Here is a 19,834-nt window from a genome sequence, read left to right as displayed (position 1 = left end):
GTATTTTTTCATCCGCGGCTACAGAATTTATCACGATGAGCCTTTGGGAAGCGACGTTTCTTTTTTTCCGATTCCTCGTCTCCGCCGCCAATTTGTAAAGTCAACAACCCGTTTCGAACGCGCTCGGCTAATCGCTAACAGGAGGTTTTGGTTTGCGTCGACAATATTGATGAGGGAAAAAGTCTAAAAGGGGGGGAGGAGGATTCATAATTCACATGTCTTTGTTTGGGATGACTGATGTTCGCAATTTGAGACTAGATAAACAAGTTCGGGGCGGCGGGAGGCGGGTGAGATCATGCAAAGCGGCACGCAAAGAGAAGAATCGAAAACATTTATCACTGCAGGCTGGATTAAAGCAGCGGAAAGGAGGCGAAAGGCAACAATTGTGAGAAAAAAGAAAGACATAGAGCTAAAGATGCGCCGATTCCATCCCAGTTTTGGCAACCGCTAACCCCCAGTCCTTGTATTTGAAGAGTTAGCGGTGCTAGGCTAGTGCTAGGCTAGTGCATGTCTATGGTAACTAGTAGCCTGCATTAGAAACCTCTTCAAAATCATGGGCTCGTCCTCCAAACGTTGCCATATCTGATTTGTAGAAAGCTCCTTTGTGAATTCCACCTGTAGTAATGCAACAAACTACTGTAGATCCGGTAAGCTAGCAGATCACTCCGCCGCTACGTAGCTACATCCAGGAAGCTGCTCAAATATAAGTTCTTTTAAAACATTATTCAGTCGACACAGACATTTATATTAGTCTGGTGTTATAAGTGATTTGCCTCAGGGTCAGACTGTTTTTAATGCAGGCAACTAGTTACCATAGACATGCACTAGCCTAGCATTAGCCTAGCATCACTAAGCTCTTCCTTGTTGTGTTTTCATCGCATTTTTATAGCATTTTTGTCACATTCTCATTGCCTTTTTTCTTTTTTTAAGCATTTTGGCTACATTAAATTTTTAGTGGTTTTTAGTGTTTTATAAATGTTTATTTTTAGTGTTTTTTTAGTGTTTTTATTTGTAAAGCGGGGGTTAAACACAACTTTCACCCACTAAATCCAAGTGAATATGGACGTGCTGTACCTCATTTTGAAGCTTGGAACCTGGAGAATTCAATCTCGGAGTTAGTTTTAACCTTCAACCTTCGCAAATGTATTTGTGATCGCCACGCAAAATGCTAAACCTAGCGGCAGCGGCTAATGCTAACGAGAACTAGTCATGGCATGGGTCAGAAACTATGATACCAATACCTAAAGTAGCCTAATAAAATAAAATCGGCTACAGCTGGAGTGAATAAGTGTTTGTGTTTTACTAATTAGTATCTTCTTCTTCTTCTTCTTCTTCTCCTTTGTTCTTCTTCTCCTCCTTGTTCTTCTCCTCCTCCTTGTTCTTCTTCTCCTCCTTGTTCTTCTTCTCCTTCTTCTTCTTCTTCTTCTTCTCCTCCTTGTTCTTCGTCTTCTTCTTCTCCTTCTTCTCCTCCTCCTTGTTCTTCGTCTTCTTCTTCTTCTCCTCCTTGTTCTTCTCCTCCTTGTTCTTTTTCTTCTCCTTTGTTCTTCTTCTTCTCCTCCTTGTTCTTCTTCTCCTCCTTGTTCTTCTTCTCCTCCTTGTTCTTCTTCTTCTCCTCCTTGTTCTTCTTCTTCTCCTCCTTGTTCTTCTTCTCCTCTTTGTCCTCCCTCCTCCTCCTCCTCCTCCTCCTCCTCCTCCTCCTTCTTCTTCTTCTTCTAAACTAAAGCCTGTCATGCAGAGCAACAGTCCCACCCACTCTGGATCTAGATCTGCTAATCAGGCATGTACTACCGACCATTGCCCGGGTATTTTACAAGAAACAAAACACTCAGTACTTGAAAATACGCCAAAATTAAACACGTTTTAGACAAATCTTCAGTTTAACCTTGTGTGTTTTACGTCCATGAGTCGGCTCGTAGCTGATGTGGAATGAGGAATGAATAATCGCTGCATCTCTATAAAGTACGGTGAAAACAAAATGGAGTACAGTAGGAACCGAACCCATCGATTTGTTTCGGTGACTTCCTGGCGCACAGCTGGACAAATATCACACATGAAAGTCTTGAAAACATCTGGTACTGGCTGCTGACATTTAAGCCAAAGATAATGTCAGCCCGTTTACAAACTAATGAGGCGCGTTCGGATGTGGACACGCCGCGATTAGCCGGTTTTATTTCATTTGGTTTGATATTCCTGGGCTTGCCATTGTGTTATGAAGCACATGGCTACTTAATATGCGTAAAGATGGAAGTGCTGCAAAGATGGCAGGATTTCTCTGTAATGATTATGTTTTTACACTTAGCGGTGGCCGTGGTTTATGTGCGGGAGAGTTTAGCCTAATATTTCTACTTGTTATGGGACATGGGCAGTGGGCCAGAGCTGCCTGTTTGGTGAGAAGGGTCTGAGCCAAATGGATATGCCAGGATTATGGGCTTTAAAAAGTTGGAGGACAATGTTTTGGGTTCCGTTTATGATACAGTATAATCCAAGAAATGTAAATCAGAGAGTTTCAGGCGTTGAAAAGGAGATGAGCAAAGTGAACAGGATATTGCTTTGGATATTTTTGAAGAATTTATGTTGTTTTAAGCGTTTTTGTAGCTCTTTCTTGTTTTTTTTAATGCGTTTTCGTCACACATTTTTGTCACTTTTTCATCGCTTTCTCCTCATGTTTTTGTCCCTCTTTGATTGCGTTTTCATCACACATTTACGTTACTTTTTCTTCACGTTTTGGGGGCTTTTATTATGTTTTCGCCACATTTTTGTCACTTTTTTCTCATGTTTTTGTCCCACTTTTATTGCGTTTTCATCACACATTTATGTCACTTTTTCCTCATGTTTTTGTCACATTTTTGTCCCTTTTTCATCGCATTTTCCTCACGTTTTTGTCGCTCTTTCTGGCCTTTTGTCACACGTTTTTGTCACTTTCTCCCCACGTTTTTGTGGCTCTTTTATTGCATTTTTGTCACACATTTTTGTCACATTTCCCTCATGTTTTTGTCACTCTTTTATTGCGTTTTTGACACTTTTTCATCGCTTTTTCCACACGTTTTTGTTGCTCTTTTTTGCCTTTTTGTCAGACATTTTCCTCACATTCTCCTCACGTTTTCTTGCTCTTTTATTGTGTTTTCACCACACATTTTGTCACCTTTTCTTCACATTGTTGTCACTCTTTCGATGCATTTTCCTCACATTTTTGTGGCTCTTTCGATGCATTTTCCTCACATTTTCCTCACATTTTTGTGGCTCTTTTGATGCGTTTTCGTCACACATTTTCCTCACGTTTTTGTGGCTCTTTCTGTCCTTTCGTCACACATTTTTGTCACTTTCTCCTCATGTATTTGTCGCTCTTTTATTGCCTTTCCTTTGGGGTTAAGTCCTTCATGTTGGCACAGTTCCTTTAAAGTCTTTTCAATGCCCTGCAGAACCTTGAGAACGTAGAATCTGCCGGACATTTGGACAAAGCAAACCCTCTCCCCGTTGTTCCCCCTCCTGCCCGGGATCACCTTGCGTCGCCGCTCGTTCTCAATTACCGCCGTCCGCATTAAGATTCTCCGCAGCTGTGGGGCTTTAAAGGTCACGACTTGTCACTGCGTCTTAGTTTGACCTTTCCGTGTCGCCGTAGCGCTCGGGCTGAAGGGAGAAACCGGCCAGAGCTCCGTGTTTTCCTATACGTGTTCTCACGCCGGACGCCGATGCAGGCAATGTGCCACATGTCGCCCCCGGCAACGGCCCCGACTCGTGACGGCGGTTTGACACAGACGGCGTTGCTTATATGGCTGCGGGCGGCGCATTCGGGTCAGCCGTGTTCGACCGTGAACTTAGGGGGAGAGATTAGCATTTACAACAATAACAGTTCCTTTGAATGGGCTTTATTGACTTTGTGTTAAACAATTGATTTTCTGAATGATTTTTGTGGCGAGAAGTAGCGAGAGTTTTGGTGTTTTGGTGATGCTTTAAGACTTTATTGACAACATTTTTTTTGTGGAAAGTCTCTTGGTATCGCTAAATATCGGATATCGGCAGATACTCAAAGCCCAGGTATCGGTATTGGAAGCAATAAAGTTGGATCGGTGTATCGCTTGTTGGTTGAGTGAATTTACCTTTTGCCAAGCCCCGCCCCCAAAAGGTAATTGTCCAATCAGACAGGGGGACATAACAATGGGACATGAGCAAATGCACTTTTTTTTTTTTACTGTTAACCACCAACAACTCTACCAGACAAAGAAGAAGAAGCAAAATGGTGGAGCATCTGCCTGTGGAGGATGTAAATCAGACACTAGGGACCACAGGAGTGAGTCTGGGGGAGTCGAGTTAAAGGGGGGTTTTATGCAAAATCAACTTTTTTCAAGCTTTACATCATGTTATTATGTCATTCCCTTATTAAAAACATGCCTGAAGTGTTGCCTTGGCACATTCACGTATTTTTGAGTAATCTGTAAAAACTCTGATGGCGGCCATTTTAGGGATAGGTTTGCCTGAGTCCTCCTAGGAACGCCCCCACCTCCTGGAGACGCCTCCGAGCTTTCGTCACCAGCCGAGTAACCAACCACTGCTCCTCAGCAGAACCCCCTCCCCACTGATGCCACAGACAGCGTGTCGGAAAGGGTCAGAGGTTCTTAAAGAGACAGAGGCCTATTTCAAGACATTCACTACAGCCATTTTGAGAGAGCAATTGTTTACAAGGCAGTTATTCTAATTTACTGCATTTACAGACCAACAGAAGGTTTGGTCATCATTGTAGTGTGATATAGACTGGTGCTATGTGACTGAACAAAGCACAATACCCCCTCTTTAAGGAAGAGATCATGAGGTTTCTTTGATTTTACTTGAGATTCGCCTAAATCATGACCAAATCAAGGCTAAACCAGGTCTAAAACGATTAGAATAAGCCTTAATTACCGTCTTCTACACCTAAAGCGTCATTGAAATCATCTTTGATTATCATAAATTAAGGTAATTTGGAAACAGGTAGTGCTCCTGACTGGGAAGGCCGGGTCAAAGACGTTCAAACCTCAGCCCGATGACTCGCATTGTTCGTCCCAGAATGCACTGCAGGAAACGTCGCGCGGCCTCGCTTTGATGAGGCCGAACCCATAATAGACATTTCACATTCGGAGCCTCTCGCAGACTTACAGTGACAAGCGTCCCCTCCCCTGAGCGCGAGAGCCATCGCTCACTCCCAACATCCTGACGCAGCAAAGTGTCCCACGAGGAAGAAGAAAAAAAAAATCTTCAATTATGTAGAGAGCTCTGTGTAAATCTCCAGCTGGCAGCGGCATGAGCATAACCCGAGATAGATAGATGGGAACGCGAGCGAGCGCCGGGACGTGACGGGAATGACGAGGGGCTTTTGTTTGAGTTTGGACGCTCGGGAGTGGAGGCGCAGGGGGGGGGAAACGTTTAGCCTCGAGGGGGGGCAGGGGGTCCCGGGGCGTGTTGACAAAGCGATGACGGGTTTAAATTATGCAAAGAAGAGGTGGAGTTTATGGAGGAGGTCGAGTAAATGTTTAGGAGATTGAAGGTCGAGATTGAAGCTCCACTTTCTGTCCCATAAAGAGAAAATGTTTCACAGTAATGGCTGATGGTGTTGCTTTAAGAAAGATGAAAAGGGTTTGTGTCAGTTCTTTTAAAACAATAGCCAGGAAAACGGTTAAAAGTGGACATGTGTTGGGAATTGAGGCTCAAAAAAGCATTATTTTTATGATTTGAAATAATGTCAGAGTAAAGAATGGCCATGGAGCGCCCTCTTTAGGCAGCAGTGGGAATGACACGTCAAAAAAGAGTGAAAACGAGCCTTCACGGCGTACTAGCAAATTGATAGCGCCGTGATGTACACACTTTGACCTCAAAACTGTTCAGAAATGGTCTGGTGATGGATTATGAGCTTTGAAAATATAGGGAGAGCTTCAGTAGTAGAAGAAGAAGCGAGCCAAGTGAACAGGATTACTCAAAAATAGTGATGTTTTGGACAAGGGAATGGCGTTATAACATGGATACAACCTTTTCAATGATATGTCTGCTATAAGACATCTCTTCTGGTCTAGCTCAAGGAAAATATTGATTGAAACATTGCTACACATTTGATCAAGGTCAAGCGTTTGCTGCTAATGCTTAACATTTCTTAAACTAAGATACAAATACTTGGCAACTGACTGCAGTGATTATATTTTATTAGGCTACTTTAGGTGATCCAATCGTAGTTTCTGTCTCAGCCTTTATTAGTTGACGTTAGCATACTGTTAGCACACTGCCGCTAGCTTTAGCATGCTATTATTTTACCTGGCGATCAAATATACATTTGCGACTGAATTCTCCAGGCGATTCCCTTTAAAATGAGGTACAGCATGTCCATATACACTCAGGTTTACTCGGTGAAAGTTGAGTTTTTTAAAGCAGTGCTAAGTAACGTGTTTACCTTAATAAATCAAGTGTTTATGGGATGACTGGAGGGTCTTTCATCTCCCCCTGGTGTCTCTGGCCAGAAAACCATGTTTGCAACTTGACTGCCACCGGGCTGGAGCCACCAATACACACTAATAGAATCATGAAGAAGAAGCTAACATGCTAACGGGCAAAGCTAACTGTGGGCTAGCGTCACTTTAAGCAGTATTTACAGCCAAGTTTGGGTGAAAAAAAATATTTCCATTGTATAATTGGATGTACAATATCCCTCTCTCCCTTCGCCTTTTCTGTCAGCGTAGTATTTACTCTCCAAGACAATTAATAAGTTAAAAAGTAACATGCTACGACACCTGCAGTTGCGCTTATGGCCTCTAGGGCAAGAGTTACTTAGTACTGCTTTAAAGCAGAGAGATCCAAAACAGGTATCGGTTCAGTATTGGATAGTTGTAGCTAGGAGTGTGACAATATATCGATTTTCCGATATATCGCGATAATACCAATACTTTTTATTCCGATATCGATACTTTTCATGACGTCATGCATATTAATGAGGCAGCCGTGCTCCACTAGAGGCCAACAATGATCTAGAATTCAGTCTGGTCAGAGTGCTTAAAACTGTAGTGCTGCCCCCTGCTGTCCTAACACTGTCACACAAATAAATTACTTTTAATCATAGTTTTTATAATTATAAAGAAGATTAATTTGAGGTTTATTTACTACTTTTTAAATAGCACTGTGGTTTCTTGTTTATTTAAATGTAAATGAAGTCACTGACAGACCTATAGACCCATTTCCAGTGTGTAAGTCAGGGATCATTTATAAAAGGGGGACAAAGCACATGAAAAGAAATGTAAATGATGAATAATATGTTAAAATAAAGGTTAAAAGTAGCAGTTTTTTTTTTTTATCGTGATGTATCATAGGTTGTTTTTGTGCAATATATCGATTATCACAGTATCGGCCTGAGATAATCGTTATCGCAAGCCATGTATTGTATGGAATCGTGAGGTACCCAGAGGTTCCCACCCCCAGTTGTAGCCGATCCCTGATATCGTATTTTTCCAGTATCGGCTCCGATACCTGATACCAGTATAGAATATCGTCTCTTCCTCAATAATTGGTGCCAAATCTGCCGACTTTGTGATAAAAACAGACCGATAAGTCGTCCTAACAGTGGGATTATACAGGAAGGACACTTTATAGGACATTCCTTGGTTTCGACGTCCCACAGTTTGGCGAAATACCCATTCTCTTCCTCCACAACACCCATACAAATCTCCCCTCTTCTCCCTCTGTGCATGTCCCAACACTGACAAATCCACCGCCCTCCTCATCGTGAGCCAAGACAACAGAGACATCAATACCTCTTCTGGACCTAATCACCCGCCCCGCACTGAGCATGCCCGGCGCGCTCCCCGGCTCCCTTTTGAAATTCAGCCGGGGTTCCTCTGCAGTGGGGTGTAGCCTTACATAATGTGGACCGAGGCAGGTGATGAGACGGCGGCGCCCGCTTATCATGCGCGGGACGTCCCGACACTTAGGCAGGTCCCGCGGGGGCAGAGCCAGCCGGGATAATGGATACGCAGGGTCCCCCGGAGGCGCGCTGGGGCTTGTGCACACAGACTTAAGATAGGGCCATATGGATGTAGCGCGGTCAAGGGCGCACTTAGGCACGAGTGGGTTTGGCTGAGGGAGAGTCGTCATCGCGCTGTCAGGATTCTAAAATATAAAGAACATGACCAACTGTACTCGATGTACTACATTGCATTCTTTTGGAAACCTCAGCGTTGAGTTGTGGGAAAGGTTATTATGACGAGACACTGCAGGGCAATAGGAAAAGAACATTTTCAGCAATAAAATCTGAATCAGTGGTTCCCAAAGTGGGGGTCAGGACTAGGGCTGGGTACCGTTCGTTTTTTTTCTCGATACCACTACTTTAACAATACCAGCTTTTCGGTACCGGTGCCTTAACAGGATACTTATGTTATTTTAATTGAGTTAAAATAATGGTCAGGTCAGTCCCACACCTCAAAATAACTCCTCCCATCAGCGCGAGCGTCTCGTCTTCTCTCGGGTCAGTCTCATGATCGATCACAAACACAAACGCTCCGTCTAAACTCGCCTTTTACACAAGAAAACAACAAATAATCCGGTCCGGTAAAAACGAAACAGAAACCTGCAGTGACACTGATGTCAAAGCTCCGCTAACAGCAACAAAACACTTCCTGTTGTCCCGACAAAATAAAAGGCGTCAATGTTCCAGCCGCTGGTAGAGGGTTTGAAATGTTCATTAATAAATGAACCTAATATTTTAGGTGCAAATGGACACAAATCTCACTTTTCCTCGTTTTCCTGGTCGTCCGTTTTGCTCAAATAGAAATAAAGGCCTGTCTCTAATTGTGGTATTTCATTTTTCTGTCAAATGTTAATGCTCCTAAACATGAATGTTAGAAAATAACTAAAAAAGTTGCACTTCTGACCCAGAGACGGACTCTCCCACAGTATTTCACCTTGAACACTTAAGCTAGCGTTTCGAACAGCGGGAGAGAAGGGTCTGGGCTCAAAAGAATGCCTCCCTCGGGTTTAACAGAAGCGACATACAAAGGGGGGGGAGTGAGAAACAAAGCTTTGCGCCTGTGGTCCACATGTTCTCCCTCCACATCTGCACCTCTGCCCCGCTCTGTCACGACTAAACAGGACGCCGAGAGTTTAAGACACGCTCGCAAAACAAACCGCAAACTCTGCCGACACATCATTACTCGCACGGGCGTAACCGCGGGAACGCCAAACCAGACGCACAAACACGGTAAGAAAAGGCTGTTTTAGAATCGGCCCGTGGAGGGAAAAAAGGGAAAACAAGCTTTCACTCCCAGCTACCGGCTAGTGCTAGGCTAGTGCATGTCTATGGTAACTAGTAGCCTGCATTAACCTCTTAACTCCCACCTGAACGGACCCCATTTTCTCCAGTTTGGCTTTACCCTAATCAAAAAGCTTCTTGGGGAAAAAAAGCACCAAAATAGCCACAAAAAATGAGAAGAAAACAAGGATGTAAACGCAACAAAAATGTGACAAAAATTCAACAAAGATGTGACAAAAACGTGACAAAAACTCAACCAGAGTGACAAAAATTCAACAAAAATTCAACAAAAATTCAACAAAAATTCAACAAAAATTCAACAAAAAAATGACAAAAATTCAAAAAAAATGTGACAAAAATAACAATTTAAAAAAACATACAAAAGGTGACACAACACAGCAACAACGCGAGGAAAAAGCTCAGTTTCGTTGGTCTTAGCTTTTAAATGAGGTGAGCCAAAAGAGGACAGAATGCATTTGGTTTAGGCGGGTGGTAAGAGGTTAAAAACCTCTTCAAAATCATGTCCTGCAAACGTTGCCATATCTGATTTGTAGAAAACTTTATGGGTCGTCTGGTGTTATCAGTGATTTGCCTCAGGTGCACTGTGCTTGGGTCAGACTGTTTTTAATGCAGGCTACTAGTTACCATAGACATGCACTAGCCTAGCACTAGCCTAGCATCAATAAACTCTTCAAATATAAGGACTATATATATCTCCAGACATCAACAACATTCTGGATTACTAGGAAATGAGGCCCTATGTCAAAAATCCTGAAATATCCCTTTAACTCCCACCTTAACCAAGTGTTTTTTCTTCAGTTCGGCCCGGCTTTACCCAAATCTAAAAGTTTCTTGACTGGGAAGCTATAGTTGCCTTATGCCTTACTTTCTCCTTTCAACATTTCGTCTGTAAATACTTCATTACTTTCACTTAAAGGCACCTGATTTATTTATTACGAGCAAGTCACAGAATTCACCCCTAACGTTCCTAACATACTTGTTGCCTCCAGCATCTCTGCAATCGCCCATATATGGTCATGTTTGAAACTGTTAAGGGGGAAAACAAAGAAGGGGAAAATCTTCCTCCAATTATTCAAAAACTACTTTAGCAAATGCAGAATTATTGATGTAGTCTTCTACTAAATAAAGATACAAAGACATGGAGAGGAGCAAAGTGGTTCAACAGCCCATAATTACACACATAGCGATCATGCTACGTGCTAACGCTAGCTACGACTGCCGTTTTTTTGCTTCTACTGACCAATCTGCTGTGAAGAAATATCCATATGGGCCTGATATAGACTTGACTTCATTTATGTGTGATGATTAAGTTCATATTCCACCAAAAATTGTGTTTTCCTTTTCCCCCTGGGTGAAGCCACGCCCCCTTTTATGACGAGATGCCGCCTGTATCTTTACTAAAGAAGGACAAAACAAATCGAATCTAAGTCTATTACTATTTAAAGGGGGGTATTATGCAAAATGGACTTTTTCAAGCTTTACATCATGTTACTATGTCATTCCCTCATTAAAAACATGCCTGAAGTGTTGCCTTGTCACATTCACATATTTTTGAGTAATCTGTAAAAACTCTGATGGCGGCCATTTTAGGGATAGGTTTGCCTGAGTCCTCCTAGGAACGCCCCCACCTCCTGGAGACGCCTCCGAGCTTTCGTCACCAGCCGAGTAACCAACCACTGCTCCTCAGCAGAACCCCCTCCCCACTGATGCCACAGACAGCGTGTGGAGGGGGCGTGTCTGAAAGGCTCAGAGGTTCTTAAAGAGACAGAGGCCTATTTCAAGACATTCACTACAGCCATTTTGAGAGAGACATTTTATACAAGGCAGTTATTCTAATTTACTGCATTTACAGACCAACAGAAGGTTTGCTCATCATTGTAGTGTGATATAGACTGGTGCTATGTGATTGAAAATAGCAGAATACCCCCTCTTTAAGGAGCATAATGCCAGACCACGACCAAGACATGGAATTCTTGGAAATCCCATCCCAATCTCAAAGTTAGATGCTTCTAGGAAAACACTCTGCACCTTTGCAAACCGCTGCTCTACGTCTCACTTCCTTTGGCTTGACTTTGAAACAATTTACAACACTGGCTGCAGAAGTGTTACTTTTTTTCAAACCGTATTTCCAAACCAGTAGCCTCTTTTCCACAGCTGGACGTATATTGCATTGCCCCCATAAACGTCCCCTGCTTCCACCACCGCCTGCTACTTGTCGCTAACACCTTTTTTTTTTTTTTTAAGTTTTTTTTTCCCGCTAAACCCGCTCTCCTGCCCGCGTTCCCCCCACTCTCTTCCCTCTCACTGGCAGGTTTTACGCTGCTCCAAATTTTAATATTTATGAAGGTAGAGAGAAATATTTCAAAGGGCGCCAGAAAAATCCCCATCCGAGCCTTTTTCAGGTGGATAAATTTAGTTTCAGAGCCCACTATAGTAAAAGTTGCCATAAAAATTCCTGCCATGGGTTTCCTTACTTACAACAAAGTGAAACCGGGGCTAAAAATATGCCTTTGAAGTCGCGCGTGTGTGTCCTTTCTGGGCTCCTGTAGGATTTGCCAACTTAGAAAGACATTTAAAACGCGATCAAACGTCAGAAAGGAAGCAATTAGCTGAGAGAGCTGGCTTGAAGGTTAGTTGAAGGTGGGCAGACGCGGACGGTATTAGACGACGTCTACATTTAGAGGGAAATTATTGGAGTTTTATCCCAATTAGTATGTTGTTTGTCTCGATCAACCTAGTCCAGGGAAGAAAGATTCGAAGCCTTACACTCCTGTTTCTAGATGCTCGTTTCATTCAATCCTTAAAACCTGCTAACCTCGTAGTTTGCAGCTATTCTAGTAGAAGTCTAGCAGCTTGTTTTTCCATCTTCCTATCAAATATGAACGCACCTGAACGTGAATCAACATCCTCATACATATAACGAGAGAGATTAAGTGACTCATTTTCTCCAGTTTCACCAAATCTAAAAGCTTCTTGAAAAAAGTGTGAAAATAGAGACAAAAAACTAATTATTATTACGAAACTAGACACTCTAAAGCACCTTATGTGTGGTTTTTGTAGCTCTGTGATGAACAGAAGTGAAATAAATGACGATCAAAAACTTGTTAAGAGTCAGGATCTGGACATTTTATATATTTAATTGTGTTTCTTTTCTTTTCTTAGTCTGAGGGGGCGTGGTTTTGTGTAGTGAACAGCTGTAAAGCCGACACTTCTCTCTCGCTCTCTGGAAAGATCGAAACAGTTGAGATTTTAACGTTTCTCTGAGTTTTTAAATGGTTAAAATCGGTCCAAGGACGACTGAGAAACATCCTGTTAAAGTCTTCAATCTGAGAACCAGGCTGTTTAAATGCACACGCCATGAAAAGAGATCGAGAACACGCGTGTTTCAGAACGTAAAAACAATCTAGTCCTCGAAAAAGGACTTGAAACGTAAATATTTAGGCATTTTCCTCCTCACATAACGTTAGTGTCCGTCCAGAGAGGAGAGGAGGAGTTAATCAGAAAGGAGAGAGTTTCATAAACCCCCGTTATCTCTGGCTTAGGATTTCTCGGGAACACGTAGAATTAAACTGTTTTCACCTGCGGAGAGCAAAAAAAACGCAAAACTCTACTCAAAGGGCTGTACAGAAACAGGAAGTGTTTTAATATGTTATTCCTACATCAATGCTCTTTCAATGCGGTGGGAACCCAGGGTGCTGAGGGGGCAGCAGCATCCCCTGGTGGAGGGTTTGTGCATCGCAGGCAACAATAATAAATAGGAAATAAGCACACAAAACGCATTTTTGGGAGCAATCTTGTCCCTCAGTCAGCAAAACTTTACCAAATTATGTTCCCTTTGCACTTTAAATTCACAATATGATGATTATATTTGAATACGAAGTCAACGTTTAGTGTAATTGAAGGACATTTCCATCAAAAGACAAACACTCGATGATCAAAATCAGCATATATAATGGGTGAAGTGACTTGCCAAAGGACACACCGACAGCAGCAGCGTTCACACCGGCTTCTCCCGCCTGCCGCCTCATCATATTCCCAGCTCCTGTCATCGGCGGCTAATGGCTCTCATGCATATCTAATGTAATCCCCGTCTCCTCAAGGCCTCTTCACAGGAGCTGGCGGCGCATTATCATAGAGAATGGATCGTCGTCGTCGCGTGTCTTACCTGGAAGGTCGCACCCAAGGACCTCGGCTCTCATGCCGATCCCGGCCGGGGACCACCTCTCCGGGTACAGCCGCACGTACTGGGCCACCACCTCGTCGAAGTGCCGCAGCTCGGGCGTGTCGTAGTGCATGTTGCCTTCGAAGATCTGCACAGAAACATGATAGGAGGGATTTGAAGTGAGATAGCTGGTCTATATTAAAGCCAGAATGGAACTGATTGGTCCTGCATTAGCATAAAAATTAGCCTACATTACGTTAGCACTGAACCAATTGCCAGTTTGGAACTTTAAATCACACAGATACATGATTAAAAATGGGCTTCCTTTGGCAGATAGTTTGGCCTTGAAGGGATAGTTCAGGATTTTTGACATAGGGCCTCATTTCCTATTTATCCAGAGTGCAGTCCTTATATTTGAAGAGTTTAGTAGTGCTTGGCGAATGCTAGGCTAGTGCATGTCTATGGTAACTAGTAGCCTGCATTAAAAACAGTCTGACCACCTTATAACACCAGACTCCCCATATAAATGTCTGTGTCGACTGAATAATGTTTTTAATATAACCATTTTCCATTGAAAGGAACTTATATTTGAGCAGCTTCCTGGTTGTAAGCTAGTTAGCGACGGAGTGATCTGCTCGGTTACCGGATCTACAGTAGTTTGTTTACCTGCGGCCGCATTACTATAGATGGAATTCACAAAGGAAGAAGAGCCTAGCACCACTAAACTCTTCAAATATAAGGACTGCATGGATTAATATCTAGGGAATCTAGGAAATGAGGCCCAATGTCAAAAATCCTGACCATCCCTTTAACCTCTTAACTCCCACCTGAACCGAGCACATTTTCTCCAGTTTGGCTTTACCCCAGTCCAAAAGCTCCTGGAAAAAAGCTGTGAAAATAGCAACAAAACTGAGACGAAAACAATGATGGAAATGTGACAAAAAAGTGAGAAAACATTGACAAAAAAGTGATGAAAAATTGATGAAAAAGTGGCAAAAATGTCACAAGAAATTGACAAAAAATGGACGAAAAAATGACAAAAAAATTGACAAAATGTGACAAAAAAAAGTACATAAATGTGACAAAAATGTGATAAAAATGTGACAAAAAAATGACAAAAATGTGATAAAAAAATGACAAAAAAATGACAAAATGTGATTAAAAAAAAGGACAAAAAATTTACAAAAAAATTACAAAAAAAATGACACAAATGTGACAAAAATGTGATGAAAATGTACAAAAAAATGGCAAAAAATGACAAAAATGTGACAAAAATTGGATTAAAAAATGGACGAAAAAACGACAAAAATTTGACAAAAAAATGACAAAAAAGTTACAAAAAAAGATGGAAAAAAAATCTGATGACGTGAGGAAAAAGATCCTCTCGGTTCAGGCGGGAGTTAAGAGCTTAACTGTTTAGAAGCCATTTAGCCCATTAGCGTAGCATACTAGCTTAGCGTGTTAGCTCACCTTGGCCATGCTCGTCTTGCTGTCGATGACGAAGTTCCAGTCTTTCCCGGTGGCGCTGTAGGCCACTTTGTACTTCCGGACAAACGCCCGATTATCCCCGGTCGCTCCACTTTCGGCGTCCGTTCCCCGCGCGCCCTGAGTGATCACGCCCCGGACTGTTTTCGGCACGCCCAGATCCACCTGGAGGTCGGACAATTGCGGGGGAAAAAAACGATTAGAGTTTGGTAACAGCACGTAGCGAGGACTGACGGGTGAAAGGGAAGTACCTGAAGCCATTCCTCTCCTGCGATGGGCTGCACGGACGCGGGGAACCACCCGGAGCGGCTGGCCACGAGGCGGGCGCTGCCGGGCGTCCACACCACGTCCCGGCTGGAGGAGGCCGAGATCTGGGTGTCCGGGAGGAGACCGGAGAGCATGCCCTGGAGCTCCGAACAGGGGGCGTCTACGGAGAGAGAGCAGACACATGAATACAAGTGGGGTTTTTATTGCAATATTGATCTAAAACAGCTGAAAGAAAATATCCACTTCCTGGTTTAAGCCCCTCCCACTCCCCTTCCTCTTCACCCCTTTGCAGCTGTTTCATTGAGTGTTTTTAGGATTAAGCAGCGAGGAAAGCGTTTCTTGAGTACTATTTTTTTATATGACCTTTATTTAACCAGGAAAGTCCTACTGAGATGAAGAGGGGAACCTATTGTACATGTTTTTAGTAGTCGGGGGAACTAGAGCACCTGGAGGAAACCTACGCAGACACAAGGAGAACATGCCATCTCCACAAAGAAAGGCCCCGTCCAAGTGGGAATCGAACCTGGGACCTTCTAGCTAAAGATGAATAAAATAAAAAATAGGTGGAGCTTTATGGGAGCCTCTGGGGAAGATGCAAAGCTCACTCAAAGATGTGCGAATGGGTCATACAGCGCTACAGGTCTGTTTATGATGAGAGAACAACATTGTCACATGGTGAAAAAGTGCTAAAACATGATGAATCCAACATTTCCATCTTTAAAATACACTTATATCCTCCTATAAAAAGAATAATTCAGCTCGTATCACAGGAGTACCCCAGGGATCTGTCATGGCACCAATTGTATTCATTGTATTTACAGACAAATGAATATAAGAATAGACTTTTTTATTAAAGTGATGTGATATTAAGAGATAGGAACATTGCTATATTGATCTAAAACAGCTGAAACAAAACATCCACTTCCTGGTTTAAGCCCCTCCCACTCCCTTCCTCTTCACCCCTTTGCTGCGCAGCTGTTTCATTCAAGAGAATACTAGTGTACGAGTGTTTTTACTCGGCGATGAAAGGATAAAGCGGCGAGTAAAATACACTTTCTGATCCTATAAAAAGAATAATTCAGTTCACAGGAGTACCCCAGGGATCTGTCATGGCACCGATTTTATTCATTGTATTTACAGACAAATGAATATAAGAATATACTTTTTTATTTAAGTGATCTGATATTAAGAGATAGGAACATTGCAATATAGATCTAAAACAGCTGAAAAAAAACATCCACTTCCTGTTTTAAGCCCCTCCCACTCCCTTCCTCTTCACCCCTTTGTGTTACAATATGATGAATCCAGCATTTCCATCTTTAAAATACACTTTCTGATCCTATAAAAAAGAATAATTCAGTTCACAGGAGTACCCCAGGGATCTGTCATGGCACCAATTGTATTCATTGTATTTACATATATGGCAATGAAGAAGAAAGTCTACATCCAAAGTGCAAGTGTATACAGTAACTAAGTGTAAAGGCTTCATCCCACAGCAGTAATGTAAGATCGTGTGGCGCGATAATAGCAATCTGCAATCTCAGCCGCTCCAGGGCTGCTAACGCTACCTCACCTGGGAGCGTTTAAGCCGGCGTCCCGCAGGATTTCAGAGTAAATTGCAACATATAATAGAGACCACTATGTACTCAGCATTATAAGTGTAGTGTGGAAAAAGGGAGAGAGGGGGGGAGAGAGGCAGAGTTCAATTAAAACCTCCATTAGCGAGATGAAAATGCATGTCCTGTTTTGCATTCACTCAAATATTAAAAGCTTTGTTATAACGGTTGTTCGGTGGAGGGGAAGAGAGAGCGGCTTTAATATATTCATTATGTGCATCGTTTTGGCTTGAAAGAACCCGAAACTGTGACTCCAGTTGCCAGCGCTGTTGATGATTTGCTAGTTTTTATCCAAGGATCTCCTAGTCCCAGCTTTAAAGCCGTTGCGTTCATTACGATATAAAATAAAGTCTTTATAAAACGCCGCTCAGAAGACGAAGAATGACTTAACATAATCATTACGGCGCTCTCTTTTATGGCCGCCCGCAGAATTAGAAAGGGAATTAGTGCGTTTGTAACATGAGTGGGCGAAACAAAGTTAGCAGCAGCGCTCTCGAAGTGAAGTGTGGAAACGAGTGGGCCTTTCAAGCTACTTAAGAGCACCACTACAGGCCAATACAAAGCAGCACGGCTCTGCATGTGGGATTAGCAGGCGCGAGAGTGGCTGGAGCGACTGTGCAAACCTGGAGACAGTATCCCTACGGTGTTATGTCGTAGTCTGACACTGAAAATGTTCATATATAGTACACTGTAGGATTTTGTGCTTCGTCGGAGCGCACTTTGTGATCTTGCTACTCCAGACTTAGCACATTAAAGGGACTATATGGAGTTTAAAATTGTGTATTTTCCTCCCCCTACATGTTTCAGCCATGTCCTAATGTGTAGAATGAGCCCAGACCTGTTCACCACAACGAGGGCTGAAACGACTAATCGATTATTGAAATACTCAACAACTATTTTAGTAATCGATTAATCGTTTTCTGGTTCACACAGACTCAAATAGAGCAAAAATGAAAATGTAGCATTTTTGATTAAAACCTGCTTTGTTTTTCATAGTAAGGGTCTGTAGTGTTTTGTACATTCTTTGTAGAAGGTTCATACTGTCTTCTTAGGTTAAGTCTATTACAGTTTTGTTTCTTTTAGTAAGACAGAAGGTTTAGTTTACCTGCGATGGAGGTGCCTACCACACGGCACCTCCATCACAGGAAGTAATCGAAACTAGTCAAGCAGGTAAACTAAACCTTCTGTTTCGTACATTGTAAATTTCATAAATATCCGTCTGTGTCTCGTCCAATCAGAAGCAGAATTAGCACCAAGAGCCTCCAACAAACATTCACTTTAAGTTTCCTTCATCATGTCCTCAAGCGGCGCCACTTTAGCGTTATGTGATCATTTTTTGGGGAAAAAATCCAATTTTCCTTCACCATTCACAGCCAAGCGATTAATCGATTAATCGTAAAAATATTCGATAGGTTAATCGATGACAAAATAATCGTTAGTTGCAGCCCTAACCACAACTGCTTCTAAAATCCTGCACTGAATTGCCGTCATGCACGAGCTTAATATAGAAGGTGCAGCTACACGTATGACCTGAGGTGGCAGTAGTGAGAATAAAATGGCATCCAGCCCCTTTAAGTGAGAAGTACTGGGGTTGGAGACACTTTTTCCTCCAACATGATCGACTCCATGGCTGGGAAGGGGAGGGAGAGCGGTTGTGGGGGAGTCGGGGGTGAACATGTGCATTTGTTCTGTCTCCCCTATTTATTTATTTAGCTCATGATGGGTTAATAACGTTTTTGGTTTGACCTGTGAGAGCCCATCATGCTTAAGCAAGAACACAAGGCAGTGTTATGTAAACGAGTAAATTAACGTCAGCGGCGCTCCTATCAGACAATCTCGGACAATCTAAACTCGCCAGAAGCCTGTGCCCCCCCCTGTACGCCAGGCACAAGATCCGGCCCACGGTCTTTCTTAGAACATGTGATCAAAGCAGATGACAGTTCGGAGAAAGTCATCATACTAGGAGCCATGGAGGGAAAGAGATGCAGAACAACAATGTGCTGGAAGTCTAAAGAACTGTCTTGTTATTGCAAGAGACGGGACGGAGATGCCTAGTCCATTTGGTCACCTGGGGTCGGAGTCGATCTAATGGATGAAGAAGAAAATGAACGGAGAAAGCATGTTGGTGAATGAATGTGGAGACTGTCAATAAACAACCTTAAAGCCATGATCAAAGGATGAGGAGACCGGCTGCTGTCAGGAAAAGTCCCGTTATGCTCACAATGAGGACATTTGTGCCTATTGCAGTGTGGTCTGTCTCTCTAAAGCTTGATTCAACCCAGTTCCATCCATCCATCCATTCCATCCATCAATTTTCTTCCACTTTTCCGTTTCCTGTCATTGCACCAGCCCCTTATGGCTCCTCCTGCAGGTGGTGGGTCCACAGAAGGACGGCTTCATGGTTCTCAGGCCTGTTGGTCTCTCATAAGGAGCTTCTGAACCTGCACTTTGTCTGACTTTGTCACCTATAGGACCTGTTTGCCCTGGGAGACCCTACCAGGGGCACGAAGCCCCCGACAACAGAGCTCCAGGATCATTCAGGCTCAAACCCTCCACCACGTTAAGGTGACGGTTCCAGGAGGGGTCAATCCAATTCCCAATGCTTATTTTCAATACTCAATATAACATCGATCTGAATTATATACGTCTACTAAAACTAGACTAGCCTTTATTCAAACCTTTTGAGTTTACATCAACAAGCTAGGGTTGTAGGGAGTAGGGTTTGGATGCTGCTATTTAAAGTTTATCTGTTCTTTCCCAGACTTAATCAGATTAAAAGCAGTTCTCAAACACATTCAAAAACCGACCGCATGCATCTTTTAAAAATCTGTCAGCCGAAGAGCACGCAGGAAGTTGGAAGCGCCGGCGCGTGTTGTTGTTTGTCGAAGGCGGAGACGCGCAGGAGGAAGCAGGAAAATAAATAAATGAGAAACGAGCGGAAGGGGATTCGCGAAGACGTTAGTTGTGCTGACGTTTTAAGAGTTCGCGGATCAAAATTTCATGGCGTTATGTCACCAGCCGGAGACG

At 42.9% G+C, this 19,834-nt stretch overlaps 1 protein-coding gene across 2 annotated transcripts in view; it reads right to left on the bottom strand.

The window, feature by feature from the left end:
• The window catches only part of LOC306982172 (neuropilin-2-like), a 162,734-nt gene that overhangs the window by 32,338 nt on the left and 110,562 nt on the right, over positions 1-19,834 (bottom strand). For both annotated transcript variants that reach the window (XM_079582008.1, XM_079582009.1), the window contains exons 9-11: positions 15,176-15,351; positions 14,910-15,089; positions 13,443-13,587 (exon numbers count right to left, since the gene is read on the bottom strand). In XM_079582008.1, coding sequence (XP_079438134.1) covers positions 13,443-13,587; positions 14,910-15,089; positions 15,176-15,351 — 501 coding nt within the window. The remainder of the gene's footprint in view (positions 1-13,442; positions 13,588-14,909; positions 15,090-15,175; positions 15,352-19,834) is intronic.

This window comes from Gobius niger (genome assembly GCF_951799975.1).
Source record: "Gobius niger genome assembly, chromosome: 23".
Lineage (NCBI taxonomy): Eukaryota > Metazoa > Chordata > Actinopteri > Gobiiformes > Gobiidae > Gobius > Gobius niger.
This window is presented reverse-complemented; position numbering and strand designations above follow the sequence as displayed.